Below are 19,585 nucleotides of genomic sequence, written 5' to 3'. Positions count from 1 at the left end.
CTCCCCCGTCCCTGGGATTCTCCAGGCAAGAACACTGGAGTGGGTTGCCATTTCCTTCTCCAATGCAGGAAAGTGAAAAGTGAAAGTGAAGTCGCTCAGTCGCATCCGACCCTCAACGACCCCATGGACTGCAGCCTTCCAGGCTCCTCCGTCCATGGGATTCTCCAGGCAAGAGTACTGGAGTGGGGTGCCACTGCCTTCTCCGCCACAGCAGGGCACCAAGAGCTAATGCCTAAAACCACACAGAGCACATTTCATTTAGAAACATGGACATCAAAGCCCAAAACCATCAGCTAACAGTGCTGAAGGCGGGTGTCCGTGATGACCTGGAGTGTGCCCCTGACCCAGGACTGCTGTGTCTCCTAACGAGCCTTACAGAATGACTGAACTCTTAGGATGTCTGGGCAGAAGCAAAAACAACGCACATTTAACCGAAACAAGCCAGCTTTACGCCCCATTTTCCACCGTGCGTTGGTCACAGGAGGAGCAGGCCAACCAGATGCTGGCCTGCTACAGAAGACGGTGCACGAGCTGGGTGATGTCGAGGAGCGGACGGGCATGGCGGAGACTGCCCTCAGCAAGCTGTACTCCAGACACCATGAGGCCGGCAAGGGCATCACCTCCTGGAGGTTGTCCAGGCGTCCGGGCTCCTCCAAGACACCATCTGAGGAGTGAGGGCCTGTGGCCCCAGTCCATAGCTGGTAGGTGTGGACTCCATGCTCCGCAGTGAAGGCAATGGCACCTCACTCCAGTACTCTTGCCTGGAGAATCCCATGGATGGAGGAGCCTGGTAGGCTACAGTCCATGGGGTCGCTAAGAGTCGGACACGACTGAGCGACTTCACTTTCACTTTTCACTTTCCTGCATTGGAGAAGGAAATGGCAACCCACTCCAGTGTTCTTGCCTGGAGAATCCCAGGGACGGGGAGCCTGGTGGGCTGCCGTCTGTGGGGTCGCAGAGTCGGACATGACTGAAGCGACTTAGCAGCAGCAGCAACCGTGCTCCAAACTCACCTGCTCTGCTTTGCTCTTTCCGACTTCTCTTGGGTTCAGGCTAAGCCTTTTCTTACCATTTACTTAGGGAGGGGATAAAAAAATAGGACACAGAATCTTTGTCTTAATTCTGACTCTTAAATAATGATTCTCTCAGAAAGTTAAGGAAACCAGTGTCTTGCCTCTGGATGAGTCTGACGATTAACATGTAACCTCCTTTCAGGGCAAAAACCTCAACGGGGTCCCTTCTGTTGAGCTCCCCTCTCTTGGTGGGGGTTACTCCTGAGGCTCCCTGCACCACCCAGACTCAGGAGGCATTGCAGCCCCTTCCACCTAGGTCTTATCTTCCAGGATCAGGCACCATGTGAAGCAGATCCCCCGGTTATGCCTGGGGTCTGCTGGCCCTGGTCCAGTTGCCCTGTCTTCATGTTACCGTCCTGTGTCACCATGGCACAGTCCTGCCAACAGCATCCAGAGGTGATGAGGTGGAGCCCCTGGGGTCTGCTCTCTGTGTTCTGGTTCATTCTGTCTTTAACCCCATATCCCAGGCCTATCCAGGCATGCCAGGCCCAAAGAAGGTGTCCCTAAAGCCTTATGACCTAGAAGAGAATGAACCAGGTATGACCTGGTGATGCTCATTACAAGGAAGAAAAAGCAGCCCACGCACCTGGCGGCACTGTCTTTCTAGCAAGAAGGCGACAAAGACGTTAGAACTCCCAGCTCTGGCCCACAAGGATCTTCTCACCCTCTCTCTCTTTTTCCTGCCAGGGTGATACATATCTCAACAGCAGACCACTGAGAGGAAAAAATATATGAAAAATGGAAAACTGGGCCTATCCCAAGACTACTATGCAAAGGAAAGTGCAAGCCAGAAAAAGACAGGTGCAAAAGAATAAAGATAGCTGTGGGGGCGAGGGGCTTGAGGATGTAAATACCTGGCCATCAGAGGCAGGAAAATTAGCATGGCTTCTCTGAGAGACAGCATCAAGCACAAGCGCTTGGATAACAGTAACTGTGGGTCTGCTTTAGCTGAGATCCTACATGTTCATGTCAAGGATGGAATGTGTAATGTCTGTGGGACCTGGCTGTTCTCTAGGAGTAATTTCTCAGGTGGACAATTTTAATACCGTGTCCCCATGAATCTTAAATAGAAGAAACATGAAAAATAGGCTGACTGAAGATTGTTTTTAAGTGAAGAAGTTTTTCCTGAGACTCCCAAATCCAAAGGCAATTTTACAGTATACCAGGGTCCTGTGGCGACCCTGTGTCCTCCTTCACAGGCTTGTGTCTCAGGGATATGAAGACAGAGAGCTGAGATAGTTACAGGATGCTCTGGAGGGATGGCAAGATCCATCCAGGCTGACGACTCAAAGGCCCCCCACACACACACCCTGCCTCAGTGTCTCCCCCGATGCTCAGACACAGGCAGGTCAGCTCTGTGAGGGCAGATGGTTTTGGGTATTGTATTTTACTGCTGTTAATCAGCAGTGAGAGAGTGCCAGACCCGAAGGGGCAACAGAGTGAATATGGTAAACACATATGGAGTGAATGCCTCCCAAAGAAATGCACTGCTTTCTGACACTGCACAGAGCACTTCCTAAAATCAGGCTGGGGACTTCCCTGATGGTCCAGGGGTTAAGAATCTGCCTTGCATTGCAGAGGATGTGGGTTCAGTTCCTGGATGGGGAACTAAGACCCCACATGCACTAAGCCCCCGTGCTGCAACAACTGAGCCTATGGGATGACCTGAGGCAGCCAAATAAATAAATAAATAAATAAATAAATAAATGAACATCTCTTTTAAAAAAAAAAAAAAAGAAAATCAGATCCCTGCCTCCTGGCGGAATCCACTTGCCAACCCTGGTGTTGATACCCAGAACCCTGCAGAACCACCTGAATGGAAGAGAGGTCTCACGGTTTCTTCAAGTCACTCTTCCGTTCCTGGGTCCTTCAGTCTTCCCAAGTTTCCTTCCCAGATTTCCTTTGTCATCTTCTGGCACTTCTCAACCCCATTCCTTCCCTTTCTGTCCTAGTCTTTGGGGTACAGGGGCAGAGCCCTCAGAAAGACCCACGCCCCAGCCCTCTGGAGAAGGGGGCTTCCCTTTGAATCTCACCACCTGACCTCTCTCCAATGCACTGGCAGACAGAAGTCACTGTTCGGACTGGTAGAGGAAGGGATAGTAATATTCTGTTGGTGGTGCCCACATCATGCTTGTGATGTTTCTAAACTTGGCACTCTACAGCTCTGGAGGGAACCTGGTTTGGGTCCTTGGGTGCAAATACACCAATGTGAAAACACTGCCCTCTGGTGGTGGGGTCTCCGAATGCTGGGTGTGACTAACAGGGGAGACCCCAAATCACACAATCTAAGAATTATTATATATTAGAATTTTAGGGACTTCCTTGATGGTCCAGTGGCTCAGACTCCATGCTCCCAGTGCAGGGGGCCCGAGTTTGATCCCTGGTCAGGGAACTAGAGCTTACACACCACAAATAAGTTTCCACAGGACACAAAATCCTACATGCCGCAACTGAAGACCCTTTGTGCTGCAACAGACTGAAGATCCAGAGTGCTGCAACTAAGACCCAGCACAGCCAACTAAGGAAATAAATATTTGCAGGGGAAGGGATTTTAGAACTGGAAGGGACATTTAGAGGGTATCAAGTCCAGCTTTTGGCTAATTTTGGATTCCCTTCCATAGCATCCCTGAAAAATAAATGGTAATCCAACTTGAACTCTTCCAGTGGAAAAAGGCAGCCCATTGCGGTTCTGGCTGACAGTCATGGTGCAAAAGTCCCACTCAGTACTGAATCGCAATGTCTCCCCTATTTTGACCTTATTCCGATCTAGTCTTCACTTCTGTAATTACACAAAATAAGTTTAATTCTTATGCATTGAAGTCAGACAGATAAGGTTTCCACTTTCCCACGAGTATGACCTTGGGCAACTTAACCTATCTTACCTCCTGCTTTCTTGACTATTAAATGAGGAATAATAACAGCATCTGCCTCGTAGGAATGCGAAGTTTAAACAAGAGAACTTGGCCCAGCGCCCATTATGCTAACGCTGAGCCATTTGCCAAGCTCCTTCTAGCATTCCTTATGACTTCCGCAGTTGACCTTCCCGGGGAGGCTCTCCCAGGCTGTTAGTCTGGTAGCTGATGGCAGCGAGCCTCTTGCTGGAGAGATGCCAGGGGCATCCATGAGGTTTAGACCTGGAGGACAGCCCACACGTGGAGAATTCTCCAGAATTCCACAGCAGCTCCTCACTCTGCTGGGGAGAGTGGGGGCCCAGACAGAGGCAGGCTCAGTGACTTGCCCAAGACCATTCGGTTAAGGCAGAGAGAGAAATAATTCTTCGTGGCAGGAGATGAGATGAAGTTTCTGACCCAGTATTTATTTAAAACACACACACACACACACACACACACACACACCAGACTTCAGTTAGCCACATACGCTGTTTTTGCCTGAAAGTGTTAGTCGCTCAGTCATGTCCGACACTTTGGGACCCCATGGACTGTAGCCTACCAGGCCCCTCTGTCCATGGGGATTCTCCAGGCAAGACTGCTGGAGCAGGTTTCCATTCCCTCCTCCAGGGGACCTTCCCGACCCAGGGATTGAACCGGGGTCTCCTATATTGCAGGCGGATTCTTTACCAGCTGAGCCACCAGGGAAGCCCACTGTTTTTGCCTAAGGACATGTAATTTCAGAATGACTTAAAGATCTAAGAGGGTATAATCCACGCAGTCTTGCAAAATAATATTAATTGTTATCCATGATGACTGAAACCAGGGCATTGGCACCATGTTCTGTAGAGTAGTTACTTCCCTGGCGGCTCAGATGGTAAAGCGTCTGTCTACAATGCAGGAGACCCAGGTTCGAGCCCTGGGTTGGGAAGATCCCCTGGAGAAGGAAATGGCAACCCACTCCAGTACTATTGCCTGGAAAATCCCATGGACAGAGGAGCCTGGTAGGCTACAGTCTATGGGGTCACAAAGAGTCAGACACGACTGAGTGACTTCACTTTCACTTTCTGTAGAGTAAGTGGAGCAAACGTTTATTTACATGATTTTGGTAAATGTTTTGGGATAGTTTTTAAGACTGCTAAGTTTTGTATCACTGGCTATATTAAACACATATGTTTTATTTCCTATATTCTTAAAGCTCTGGCACCTGGGGACTCCCTGGCTGGGGAGTCACGGCCTCTCCCAGGGCTGCTGAGGGACAGCAAATGGCTCTCCTACACAGGCTCACCAATCCAGAGCCCACACTCTGAACCACCTCCTCTGCCCTGTTCGTGTACCTTGGGAGTACTTTCCTCCCTAATCATCCCAGGACCAGGACCAGACGAGGGACCGCCCCTCTGCCCCAGAGCCCACTGAAGTTACTCCACCAGCCAATCCTAACCCTGCTCACCCAGCCGCCCCCTTTCCTTCCTGTGGGAACCATAACGAAAGCTCGTGCACCTGCTTTCCCCTTGCTCCTCTGGCTCCTGACCAACCCTGGGGCTTCCCCACAAGGCCCTGCGTGGCATGTCATGGTGTACCTTCTGCTTCCAGGGACAGGTCTCTGAGTGAATAAACTTTCTCCTTCATGACAATCATTTCCACATCTGTGTATCTTCCCATATCTGATTAAAGCAAATCCCAGGGACATTTGAAGGTACATATACCAATTAGCTTCCTCGTCCTCCTTTCACATGTGATCCAATCCTGGGTCCTTATAGGGAACCCAGCAGGTTCTGGGTCAACCCCCAGGGAGCACAACTTTGGGTATTTCCAGAAATCACAGACTGCTGCCCTAACACCCACACGCTACCAGGAACTGAGGTTGGAGATCTGTTGTGAAAAGGCCAACCTTGAGGTACGGTAAATCCGCAAGACTGGAAGGGAACTTGCTGGCTATTATAAGGGACTGTTCTCTCTTCTGAACCCTGAAATCTGGCTTAGGCTAATGAAAAATGTATCCTGAGGTTTTGGAGCAGTGATCCTGTAATACTTTTTTTCTACAGACATTTTTAAAAAACCAACTTTCAGGAGCTTCCCTGGTAGCTCAGTGGTGAGGAATCCACCTACCAATGCAGGAGACATGGGTTCGATCCTGGTCCACGGAGATCCCAAATGCGCTAGAGCAACTAAGCCCGTGTGCCACAACTACTGAGCCTGTGCTCTACAGCCTGGGAGCCACAGCTACTGAAGCCCTCATGCCTGGAGCCCACACTCCACAACGAGAGAAGCCACTGCAATAAGGCCGTGTACCGCAACTAGAGAGTAGTCTCTGCTCTCCACAACCGGAGGAAAACCCCACGCAGCAGTGAAGATCCAGCACAGCCAAAAATAAAATAAATACAATTAAAAAAAAAGATATCACTAAAGACCTTCTAAACACCTATAGAACAATTCTTTAAACATCACTAATTATGTAATTATTTAATGCTTAATGACCTCCATAGTGATTACATTTGTTGAGCCGTACAGGACATGCACTATATTTGATGAGAATTAAATATTACCTTTAATAGATATGTACCATAAAGCAAATAAACAATGTAAATGTGTAAAAGACATATCATTAATGCACTAGGATTTAGCAAAATAAATATGACAAATTGGGTAATTTTTTTTAATGGTTGCTGGGACGTCCCTGATGGTCCAGTGGTTAAAACTCTGCACTTTCACTGGCAGAGTTAAGATCCCATATGCCACACGGGCAGGGAATCCATATGCCACTTAGGGAACTAAGATCCCACATGCCACATGGGGTGGCCAAAATTGTTTTAAAAATGAATCCAAGAGAAGACCTGAGAACTATTCTCCTTATTTGATGGAAACTTAGAGAAGTTGACTGACTTGCCCAAAGTTCCATACGTACTGTAGCTGGTAAACTGCAGAGTCAGAGTTTGAACTAGATAAATAGATAAATAGAGTTCTATTTATCTCCAAAGTTAATGAACTCTTTTAAGCTATCATACTTTTTTTTTAATAATAGATTGCATAAAAAACATTTTAAAAATGTGTTAGAAATAAAATGTGTAAGAAGTGGCCCTTCAGGAGATTTACAGGCTGGTGACTACAGATTTCACTTACCAAATTAGGAAAATGATACTTTGTATTCATAAGTATGCTTACATGCTTGCTCTTCTAAGTATGGTATTTGTGACAGTATGCTATTTACATACATCTGAGACTATCTTACATCCCTAGATACCCCATAAACTGGCCCCATCCCTGCGCTATGGAAATAAACTGGATGATCAGCCTTTGAACCACTTTGCTGAACACCTGAAACTAACACAACACTGTGAATCAGCTATGCGTTACTTGCTCGGTCATGTCCGACTCTTTGTGACCCCATGGGCTGTAGCCGGCTCCTCTGTCCATGGGACTCTCCAGGCAAGAATACTGGAGTGGGTAGCCATTTCCTTCTCCAGGGGATCTTCCCGACCCAGGCATTGAACCTGGGTCTCCTGCATTGTAGGCAGACTCTTTATGGTTTGAGCCACCAGGGAAGCCATCTGAGACTATCTTACTTCCCTAGGCATCCCATAAATTGGCCCCACCTCTTCCCTACGGAAATGAACTGGATGATTAGCCTAGAGTGGAAAAATCTGCATGCATTTTTCAATCCCTCCGCACTGAATTGTATAAGACCTTTTCTACAGGAAATTTTCCCTCGTTAGGACCACACCCAGCACTTGGGACAATATCTAAATCATAGGCATTATTAACAAAGAGTATGCATTTACGGTTTTGTCCTTTTGTTAATTTTTTTTTTTTTTTTTTTAACTTTTCGGCCACATCACATGGCATGTGGGATCTTAGTTCCAGGACCAGGGATCAAACGCACACCTCCTGGAGTGGAACCACAGAGTCTTAACCACTGGGCCACCAGAGAAGTCCCTGTTAACTTGTAAGTCTTATAGGTATTGATTCAATAATATTTTCAAGAGTCTTGTGGGGAATAGGTAGCTAGCATTAACCCATACAAGAGACAGAAGTGGAGGCAGACTGGTGGTAAGTGCTCACTGTCATTCAGCTGGTGGCACAAACAAGAACCAATCTTCTTACTCTCCAAATCCACATTCCAGATACTATATCAAAGGTTTCCTGAACAGAATGAAATTCTTAGATCTTTGCAAACACATAATCTTTCCAACGTATGATTGGTTATGTTCTGGATGTTCCTATCTGTACAAACCCCCTTTCCCATTCACAACTGGGAGTGACCAATTGAAATCTCCAGACCGTTTCTTTTATTCGTTTCGTTCAACAGACATTACCTAGGCACTTCCAAGTTCGAGGTATTATGCATTTCCTTCTACTTAAGACATCTGTGAACTTGTTTCACCCTAGTCTCAAAGTTCCTTGAGGACAGTGGAACTTCACCCAACTCTTCTATACACTGCACAGAATGCCTGACAATACTTGGCACTTGGTGAATACTCATTGTTTCATGACTTGAAGCTTGACCAAAACTCCAATCTAGTCCTATTCCAATTCCAATTGAGGGGGATGGGACAAGATGGCAGAGTAGTAGGACCTTGAGTTCACTGCCTCTAAAGAGCTCATCAAAATTACAACTAATTGCTAAACAGCCATCGATAAAGAAGACTGGAACCTACCAAAAAAGAAATCCTACATCCAGACATAAAGAAGAAAGCACAATGAGATAGGAGAGGCACACTCTTGATAAAATCAATTCCAAATGAATCAATAATGCAAATAAAATCATCCACAGCAGTGTCCAACCGCTTCATTCCTCCTGTTTCCCATTTCTAAGTACCAACTTCCCTGGAATTGATTTTTTAAAGGGCACAGTCCTCATATTGGATACTAGATTAGGGTCATCACAGTAGTCTAAAAAACACACACGAAGAATAACTTGATTTCCTTGTAATTCCAATGTTCTTACACCAGACCATGATGGGATAAGGGGGCAATGTTCTGGACTAGGAATTATGTCAGCATTGCCACTGACTTCCATCAAAATCTTCCTGGAGTCTCAAAAACCTCTGGCCCTGTTTCCTCAGTTATAGAATATGATGGTTTCACTTAAGAGCCCCTGAGGAACTAAGAGTCTACCATCCAGAATGCCTCATAAAATATGAAAGAAAATGCATCGAATGGTAAGCTTTGTTTAGGCTGAAATGCAAAATATTAACTCAAAAGATAGAATCAGTGATTAACGTTAAAATGCTCATTGTTACTCTTCTGGGGCTAAATTATTTCTTACCTTGTCATTTATCATAAAGAGTTTGGTATTATTGATTTCTATGTGTCACTCTCATTTACCCAGACTATAAATCCCTTCAAAGAAGGAACTGTCCTTTGTAAAGAGGTGGTATCTAAGTTAAGCACTTGGTATTTTGATTCTGGGTAACAACTCTACATACTTTCGGATTCGTTCATCTGACTTGGAGACACAGGAGGAATCCTCGCTTCCACGTGCGGTCCTTCCCATGCCAGGATGCTGTCTCCAGGAAGGAATAATTAACTGAAAATGATCTTTCCACTCTCAATGTGCCCTAGAACGCCCTAGGACCAAAGACCTTGCAGCCATGGGACCAAAGATAACCAATTATTCCAGGGCATTAGCACTGAATAAACAGCCCCAGAGAAGACAGTATATGTGGCTGTGAAGTCGGGAATCTGACAAGTTCACTTTGGTGAACATCACCTGACAAGTTTCTGGGTCAATCACCCCTGGGCCAGGAGAGCTGGTCCAAAATTTCTGAGTTCAAGGGCAGCCAGTCTGGTGGAAAGAGGGGTTCAAGTCACTGTCTTCCTGAGTTTGAGGGACGGCTGAACTCCCCCAACTCCTAGGTCCTGTGGCGCCACCTCGGGAGCAGGGAACGATGCTGACCCAAGAAGGGTAGAGAACGTTCCTTGGAGAGACCTCCACAGAGGGAGGGCGGGCTCTGAAGAGGCCTCCTCACAGAGGGAGGGAAAAAAAGTAGGGATTTGTTGGTCCGTTTGGTTCAAAAGGTCCCAATTCTCAGGAATTCATTCCGTGACCAAAGCACTTGTGAAAACGCCAAGGCCCCACACTTCGGTCCGCGAGTCTCAGGACATTTTGCGAGGAAAGCACTAAGAGGTCCACGTTGTCCCGCCACCAGCTCCCAGCACTCCCTGGACGCAAACTCCTGAAGAGCCGCCCGACCCTTCCCCGCGGCGCGCGCGCCCCAGGGCGCGCGTGCGCCGACAGCCCGCGCCGCCGCGCCGCGCAGGCGCCGTGGCCACTTCCGGGAACTGTCAGCCGCTCCCTCTGGGCCTCGGTCCTCCGCCCGCGCCCGCCGGAGCCTGTTCGCGTCGACTGACCAGAGTCCGCGAATTCAACGCTCCGAGCCCGTCCGTACGGCCCCGATCCCAGGTAAGGGGCAGCAGGGGCGAGCTTCGGGCCCTGCTAGCCTCCCCTGGCCCGGCCTCGCTCCCGATCTGAACCTGCGGGGGCAGTAAGGCGGGGGCTTAGGCCGCGGGGCCCGGAGGCGGAGGGGAGGGGCGGGCCGGGGGAGGGGGCGGGGAGGCGGTGTTCTCTGAGGGGCCTGCCGAGCCCTGGGGTCCCCACATGCCCAGATCCATTTCTCAGCGATTTTCAAGTTCCGATGCTCCTCCAATGCCAGAATGAAAGACTGCTTCTCCTGCGCTTCCTTCGTGGGCATTTATCACAGGCGCTAAAATTGTAGTGAATGGGATCACCACCCTCACCCCCGATCGCGCGTCGCGAGGCACAGTTCATTCCTTTCTTCAGCGTCTAGAATAGGTCCCTGAGCGCAGTAAGCGCCCCTGGAATGTCTGTTCCTGTCTAGGGCAGCCCTGTATCCTTCAGCTATAGGGGGAACCTTTCCGAACCTGCGAAGAAGCCTCCGCCGAGTTCTTTAAGAATCTCCCCGCTTGAGTGCCGCCTTCCCCTAAGTCATGGTCGACCCCTGGCGCTCCGAGTCCTGCGTGCAACCTTTTTTTTTTTTTTTAAGCACCTTTCTCATTTCTAATCCTCGAGTCGGACTGCCCAGCCTCCCTCCCATCCCGGCACCACCACTGCTTGGATGGCCCTGGGAAGGTTGCTCGTCTGAATCCCCGTTTTCTCATCTACATTAATAAGATCCTTAAGGGGTTTCTGAGGCTCCAGTGAGCTTGTTTGCATACATTGCTTAGGATAGCCCCTGTCCCTTAGTATGTGCTCAGTTAAGTTTTATTCGTGCTTCTTACATTCTCTGTGTGTCTTCCCTTCCTCTTCTACCCTTCTCTCCCCAGATTTGTGGACCAGAGAAGTGTCAGATTTATGTTTCTGGCCCCAACCTGGTATTGCTCCACTGCTGGGAATATGGTAGGCCCTTTAATACATTGTGGGCTTTCCTGGTGGCTCAGATGGTAGAGCATCTGCCTGCAATGCAGGAGACTTGAGTTTGATCCCTGGGTTGGGAAGATCCCCTGGAGAAGGAAATGGCAACCCACTCCAGTATTCTTGCCTGAAAAATCCCATGGTCAGAGGAGCCTGATAGGTTATAGTCCATCTGGTCGTAAAGAGTTGGACACGACTAAGCTACTTCACTTTCTTTAATACATTGTAGTTTAGAATCTTTTATTATAAAGCCATCTGTTCTCATACTGGGGCTTTGGAATCAGAAGGCAGTGCTAACCTACTTTTATCTAATTCAACTCCTTGCTGAAATTACCTAAATTATCCTAGTTCTGCCCTCTTTCTTTAATCAGTTTTTAAATCTAACCTTTTAGTATCCAATAGACCCTGGGTGTTTCAGGTATCTATAAAAAAAAAAAAAAAAGGAGAGGTATCATTCAGGAGGATATTTTTGCCAGGTGAGGGAGTAGGTAGATGTAAGTGGCTGCTTCTCCCTCAAAGTATTCGGAGACCTTCCAAGGTTAATTCATCTGCTTATCACAGTTAAAGGAGGGGATCATCTTGGAAAAATAAATCTCCTGCTAGGAGGGAGAGGATCAGTAATTCCATCTACTTAACTAATCCTAAACAGGTTCTCCCTAATGAGGTTTAGTCTGCTGGTCGAGGCTGGAATTGGAACCTGTCTCTGAACACTGTAGAGGGTGTGGTGACCTTGTCAGAGTACCTGGTATTGCTGGGTTGGGTGATGAGAGCAATTAAAAACTGGATGAATCACAGTCTCAAACACTGACCTTAAGTAGGAAACTGACATCCCTACTGTACAATTACTTTAAAGCTCCAGGGCCAGGAAGGTAAAGCCTGTGTAGGTGTTTCCAATTGAGAGGGTACTCCCTGGGGTGTATTTCTGGGGCAGGTTCAAAAGCCTTGGGTCAGAGGGAGAAAGGGAACTCATTTTTTGAGTATGTCTTTGGGGGTAGGCTTTGAACCACATGTGTTCACGTGTTCTCTCATTTAATCCTCCTACCACTGGCCTTGCTATGTCAGTTCTATGTCCATTTCACAGATGAAGAGAAATGAGTTTTGGAGATAGCAAGTGACCTGCCCACGGTTTCCTGGCTAGTGTGTGTCAAAGCCAGGATTCAAACCCAGGTCCCCTTCGCTCCACCACCCATGGCTAACCAAACATTAGGATGACTCAAGTGATAGGTAGAGAAAGGAACTGAGGGATGGACGGGTCCCCTGGAGTCATATTGTGCTACAGAGAAGTCATTTTCTCCCTCTCCATGCTGGCCATTAAAAAGTCATAAGTAGAAGTTTGTTAATATCATCACCTTTTTTGTCTGTCCCTTTTTCTTCTCTCTATCCTCAATAAGACAAGCTTTCCAGTTTTCACTTAAGTAGAAATCACAGTTTAGAAATGATAGTTATCACCCTAGGACAGAAGGTTTCTTTTTCCTAGTGAAAAAAAAAAAAAAAACCCCAAGCTGTCATTATTCTCCTTTCACTGAGTTTCATGAACACATGCTGTGTTCACTGGTGGTGTCTTATGAATTGGACGAACATGAATGTTGTCTTGGTCTACAGACTTAAAATAGCCACATGATTATAGAAGTACAGGTCCTGAGTGTAGGTCCAAATATGGAACCTGAATGATACAACAAAATTAGAAGTGCAATTTTAGAAGTTAATTATGCCATTGAGTAAATGTTTACCTCTTTTGAAGGCTTTGCTCCATTGCTTATAACCCTGAGTTTTCGAATGAGAAAGCCTTTATGTTATTTTGAGTAACTGAGTAAAGCCTTTTGTAATGGCTAAGCATCAGAGAAAAAGAATTACGCATTGAGCATCTGGAAATTTATTTTTCAGAAGAAATTTAGGCGGTTTTACTTGAATTCATTAAAAAAAAATTAATTTTCAGTTAGAGACTTCACCTGTGAGTTGCAACTTGCAGAACATGTACAAGTAAAAAAAAAAAATTAATGATCTTGAGCTTCCCCTGTGGTCCAGTGGTTAAGAATCTGCCTGCCAATGTAGGGGACATGGGTTTGATCCCTGGTCCACAGAGCAACTAAGCCCAGGCACCACAACTACTGAGCCTGCTGGCCGAGACGACTGCAGCCTGTGTGCTCTGGAGCCTGTGCTCTGCTATGACCCTCTCTCCTCAGCTAGAGAAAGCCCTCCTGCAGCAGTGAAGACCCAGCGAAGTCATAAATAAATAAATAAATAATTGTTTGATTAATTACCTAAATATCGTCATTCTTAGAATAGAATGGAAAACACATTTCTCAGCCAGTTCAAGATATCAGATGTTTTATTTAAGGATATATTTATCTCTTTTTGACTCTTGGATTCCTTTACAACAATTAGCAGAGGCATTTCCTTTGCTTTCCACTGAGATTGATTTCTGCTTTGTCTGCTGAATTCTTATTGTTCACCTCATAACCTTCTGGTGGCCTTCCCATTCATTTCCTGCTTACATCAGAATTCCTGTCTCACATTTCTGTCTCCACCCTAAGTTGACTTGTACTTAAAGCATAGAATCTTCAGTGCTGTGAGAATGCCTCTTAGAAATGATTTTAAGGGGAGAGGTGGTAAGGGTGGGGGGAGGGCACCTGGCTACTTTGAAAACATTTCTCCTATTTCAGGTAAAGGTTGCTTCATCAGTCTCTCTAGATTTGGATGCCTGTAAAAATAGAGAATTTGATAGGATTTTTTATTTAATGAGTTTCACAAACTCTGCTTTTCATTTAGTTACAATAAGTTTAGAGGATAAATAACAAACACCTGCCTAATCTTCACCACTTGTTAACATGTTGCCACATTAGCTTTTATACATCTACTTTGTTGTCCTGAAGGAATGAAAATAAATTACAGGGGACTTCATCCCTAAAGCTTCATCTCTATCTCCTAAGAGTCGGAACATTCTCCTACCTATGGCCAACCATTATCATAGTTGGGCTTCCCAGGCAGCGCAGTGGTGAAGAATCTGCCTGCCAGTGCAAGAGACTCGGATTCCATCCCTGGGCCAGGAACGTCCCCTGGAAAAGAGAATGGCTACCCTCTCCAGTTGGAGAAGGCAATGGCACCCCACTCCGGTACTCTTGCCTGGAAAACCCCATGGATGGAGGAGCCTGGTAGGCGGCAGTCCATGGGGTCGCACAGAGTCGGACATGACTGAGCGACTTCACTTTCACTTTTCACTTTCATGCATTGGAGAAGGAAATGGGAACCCACTCCAGCGTTCTTGCCTGGAGAATCCCAGGGACGGGGAAGCCTGGTGGGCTGCTGTCTATGGGGTCGCACAGTCGGACATGACTGAAGTGACTTAGCAGCACCCTCTCCAGTATTCTTGCCTGGAGAATCCTATGGACAGAAGAGCCTGGCGAGCTACCTTCCATGGGGTCTCAAAGAGTCAGACATGACTGAGCGACTAACACACACATTATCATAGTTAAGAAATGGAAAATAATTCCATGTTATGTGATAGGTAGTCTAAATTCAAATTTTTCCTATTTTACAAAATATATTTTTGATGGCTATTTAAAAAATGTAGATTTACAGTCAAGTTTCATTTATAAAATTTGGTTTTTATAGCTCTTTTAATCTAGAACAACCTCCCCCAGGGACTTCTTTGGTGCTCCAGTGGTTAAAACTCCGAGCTTTCAACAGAAGCAGCAGGAGTTCAGTCCCTGGTTGGGGAACTAAGATCCCACGTGCAGTGCAGCGAGGCCAGAGAATTGAAAAACTAAGTGTACAATTCAGTGACTTTTGTAAGACAGCCACCCCACCCCGACTCCCAGCTTTTCTGAATGGTCCCGGTCAGTTTTTTTATAGGATGGCACACATTTCTGGTTTTAACTGTTTCCGCTTTATGTTATGTAACTAAGGCCACTCTCCTTTATTTCCTATAAACTGGAAATTAGATCTTGAATGGATTTAGCATAAATGTTTGGCATAAATATTTCATAGGTAGGTTCACCATCTCTTTTATTACCAAGCTTCTTCATAGTAGCCCTGTGTCCTGTTTTCATGGCACAATTATTAACAGGGCCCGTTTTGCTCTCTTGGAAGTATTAAGTGGTCACTACTTATAAGCGATGATGTGCACTTCAAACTGCCTCCCTTCAGGAAGCCCATCAGATTATTGTTCCACTACTTAATGATATTAAGATAGATTACTTGGCTAAGGTGGTGACAGATTTTTTTTTATGGTAAAGGCATGTTTTTTTGTTTGTTTGTTTGCAGTTAGTAAATAATCTGTGGGTGGTTCTTTTGAGACTATGACTATCTCATACCCCAGCAGTCCTTAACTCATGGTTTTAGAGTCCTTTGATGACCTTTGACAGAATAAATTCCACATTGGTGGTTACAGTGCTAACTGTATTTAAATGATTAAGATTTGAAGTTGAGATTGATTCTCTTTTAATGAGAGAATAATGTTTTATTTATTCCCCAAACATTTCAGGATCCCCAGACAACTTAAATATGGGTTGCCTACTATTTTAAATGCTTTTTTCTATCTCTTGTTGCAGCTTCTATCCTTTGAAAACACTAAGAATAATGTCCCTGCATCAGTTTTTACTGGAGCCAATCACCTGTCATGCCTGGAACAGGGATCGTACCCGTAAGTATGCCAAGTATCGACTTGGCTCCTTTATCTCAGTACCACTGATTCTCTTAGATGTTGGCATTTTTAAGAATCACATATTTCAATGTCATATGTAAACAGGGACATAGCTTAAGAGAACTAGGTCAGTCAGCTGGGATTTTGATAAGGATTACTTTGAATCTGTAGCTTCACTATCTCTTTTAAAGCAATTCAGACTTGGTTTACTTTTTTTTTTTTTTTAATGAATTAATTTATTTGTCTGGGCATGTGGGATCTTTAGTTGCCACACGTGGGATCTAGTTCCTTGATCAGGCATCGAACCAGGGGGACCTGCACTGAGAGCACAGTCTTAGCCACTGGACCACCAGGGAAGTCCCAGTTTGCTCTTATTTTTGAATAAATCTTTGGCACATAAACAGTGTACTTAAGGTTGTTGTTGAATAAAGTGAAAACCTAGATATGGGCCTCTATGTGGATATTTCAGAGAAGGTGATGGCACCCCACTCCAGTACTCTTTCCTGGAAAATCCCATGGATGGAGGAGCCTGGTAGGCTGCAGTCCATGGGGTCGCTAAGAGTCAGACATGACTGAGCGACTTCACTTTCACTTTTCACTTTGATGCATTGGAGAAGGAAATGGCAACCCACTGCAGTGTTCTTGCCTGGAGAATCCCAGGGGCAGGGGAGCCTGGTGGGCTGCCGTCTCTGGGGTCGCACAGAGTCGGACACGACTGAGGTGACTTAGCAGCAGCAGCAGCAGATGGATATTTGAACCATGGCAGAATGGTGAATCCAGAGCTTCTACTTTGTGATCACGTCCTAAAGCTTCATAGCTTAGTTTCCTATAATTCTGTCTCTACTGTCCCATCTAAAAATAGGGTTTTAGAATATTTCCAATTATGCTTAATAGAAACATAAGTTATAATTTTTCTCATTTAAACTAGTCGATATACTCAGTATCTTAAAAGTCAAATTTTTTTGTTAGGCCGCATTCTAATCTGAAACATAGTTTTCAGGTTTAAATTTAGATTTGGATTTTGAAATCCCTACACACATCTTGGAGATTTAAAGAAATATGTAACTGGTTTCCAGAAAGCACTTAAAGTCTTAGAATTTTAGAGCTAGGTATTTATTCCGTAGTTTCATCTTTAAACAGATGTGGCTTTCCTAAGGAGTGAAGAAAAGGGGATATGATAGATGAGGGAGCTGTTAAATGATTGACCTAAAGTTTGGGTCATAGACTTTAATTTTAAGAAATCAATTTTTATTTTTTAAAAATGGATGAACTAGAAAGGAGAAAAATATCATATAAGTTCAAAAAGTCCATTATATATGTATATTCTTAATATTTTAGATTGGTTAAAGAGATTTCTCTTAAAAACAGATTTGTATTTTGTGATTTATATTGGCTTTATTGTAAAGAAAAACTTCAATTTATTTTATCAGTAGAATCAAAGTTATTTTTCCTTAGTAAACAAGTGGTTCCTGTTTCGGTTCGTGATAGCAATAATAAGAACCTACAAGCTATTTGCGGTGTTTCAGAAAGTCTACAGAAATTAAATATTTATCATTCGTAACATCGGACAGTAAACTAAAACGTCAAATATTTTACTGTGGCCCAAAATCATGTCAGTTAAGTATAGCTGTGTTGTTTGTTTGTTACTGGTTAGAATCCTTAATTGATAGTTGTGTATGTTTCTAATAAAATGAAATTTTTAGTTTCTCTTTAAAACGCTTTAAAATATGGGCTCCAAGTAGAGGTAAAAATAATAAAGGAATTCTTTAGGAGCCAAAATTGGAAACCATTTTCTAGAATTGCCTTCCTGTTCCTTCCTTCAATCTGTTTTTAAAATGCTCACTGTAGGAATTCCCTGGTGGTCTAGTGGTCATGCTCCAATTCAGGAGGTGCAGATTCAGTCCCTTCGGGAAACTAAGATCCCACATGCTGCCTGACATGCCACCCAGCGAGGCCAAAAAAAATTTCTTTTAATAATTAAATAGATAAGTAAAATATCCACTGTGGGAATTCCCTGGTCATGTAGTGGTTAGTACTCCATGCTTTCACTCCCAAGACCTGGGTTCAATCCCTGGTCAGGGAACTAAGATCCCCACGAGCCATGCGGCACAGCCTGAAAAAAAAAAAAAAAGCCCGCTGTAACAGATACCTTTTTTGGTGACAGGTTCAAATATTAACCTTTGACTTTTTTTTTTCCAGAGATCGCCCTTAGCCCCAATAATCACGAGGTCCACATCTATAAGAAGAACGGGGGCCAGTGGGTGAAGGCCCATGAACTCAAGGAACACAATGGACACATCACAGGTAAAGGGAGTGGGCTCAGTGCGGCATTTCCCAGCACTGCACACTCTTGTAGACAGACAGCCTAGTAAAGAAGTCAGCCACCCTACTCAGAGTCGTGCAGCACTTACTGAGCTGTCTTTAGAGAATTTGAGAAAATATCCTAATGTTGACCTCGGTCTTGAAGTGTGTCTCTGAGCCCCGCTGGTACACAGAACTCTGCTAGTGTTCCTGAAAACACAGCCTCTGGGGACTAAACAGCTTAGATGGAGATGAGACATGAAAGCCAGAACCAGACAGCACGTCAGCTGGGTGAAACTGCCAGCCAGGCTGGGTTCGCAAGTCCTGAGGGAACACCGTGTCTCCCAGAACTTTCCTGTATGTTGTTTTTGGGGCGAGGAAGACATTCCAAAATACCGAAAAGGACAAAGAGGAGTGTAACCAAATACCCATATTCCTGCCACCCAGAATTAGCCGCTGTTTATCTTTTTTCCTGTGCCAGAAAATTTGGGAAATGAAAGATTGGATTATAAGGAGTGTTATTCTAGACAATGGTAACGAACCCTCTCACCCCCGTGCCCATTCCTGTCCCCCAGAAGGCGGTCTGAAGTTTGGTATGGTACTGTCCCCGTCTGCTTTTTATAGTTTCACTTGCATGAATATGTGTTATCGTTCAGTCACTCAGTTGTGTCCAGCTCTTTGAGACCCCATGGACTGTAGCATGCCAGGCTTCCCTGTCCTTCACTCTCCTGGAGGCTGCTCAGACTCACGTGCATGGAGTTGATGAAAGTGAAAGTCACTCAGTGGTGTCTGACTCTTTGCGACCCCATGGACTAGTCCATGGAAGTCTCTAGGCCAGAATACTGAGTGAGAAGCCATTCCTTCTCCAGGGGATCTTCTCGACCCAGGGATCGAACCCAGGTCTCCCGCATTGCAGGCAGATTCTTTACCAGCTAGGCCACCAGGGAAGAAGTATGTAGGTGGAGGTAGATCCAGCTGATTGCTTTTACCCACTGGTTAGCATTTCATGCCTCATTTGTTTATTCATTCCTGCACTGAAAAACATTTATTTCCACTTTTTCCTTGTGACATTGAAGTGCTAAATTGAGCGTGCCTAGGAAGATCTCCCGGAGAAGGCAATGGCACCCCACTCCAGTACTCTTGCCTGGAAAACCCCATGGACGGAGGAGCCTGGTGGGCTGCAGTCCATGGGGTCTAGAAGAGTCGGACACGACTGAGTGACTTCACTTTCATGCATTGGAGAAGGAAATGGCAACCCACTCCAGTGTTCTTGCCTGGAGAATCCCAGGGATTGGAGAGCCTGGTGGGC

At 45.5% G+C, this 19,585-nt stretch overlaps 1 protein-coding gene across 2 annotated transcripts in view; it reads left to right on the top strand.

Annotated features, from left to right (window-relative positions):
• Positions 1 to 10,172: 10,172 nt before the first annotated feature.
• Positions 10,173 to 19,585, top strand: part of ARPC1A (actin related protein 2/3 complex subunit 1A) — a 23,497-nt gene continuing 14,084 nt past the window's right edge. The window contains exons 1-4 of one of the 2 annotated variants that reach the window (XM_061402143.1): positions 10,228 to 10,364; positions 11,246 to 11,318; positions 15,884 to 15,975; positions 18,175 to 18,279. In XM_061402143.1, coding sequence (XP_061258127.1) covers positions 15,912 to 15,975; positions 18,175 to 18,279 — 169 coding nt within the window. In that variant the 5' untranslated portion in view covers positions 10,228 to 10,364; positions 11,246 to 11,318; positions 15,884 to 15,911. Of the gene's footprint in view, positions 10,365 to 11,245; positions 11,319 to 15,883; positions 15,976 to 18,174; positions 18,280 to 19,585 lie in introns of both variants that reach the window. The other variant, XM_061402142.1, reaches the window with a different exon arrangement.

Source organism: Bos javanicus, chromosome 25, assembly GCF_032452875.1.
Source record: "Bos javanicus breed banteng chromosome 25, ARS-OSU_banteng_1.0, whole genome shotgun sequence".
Taxonomy (NCBI): Eukaryota; Metazoa; Chordata; class Mammalia; order Artiodactyla; family Bovidae; genus Bos; species Bos javanicus.
This window is presented reverse-complemented; position numbering and strand designations above follow the sequence as displayed.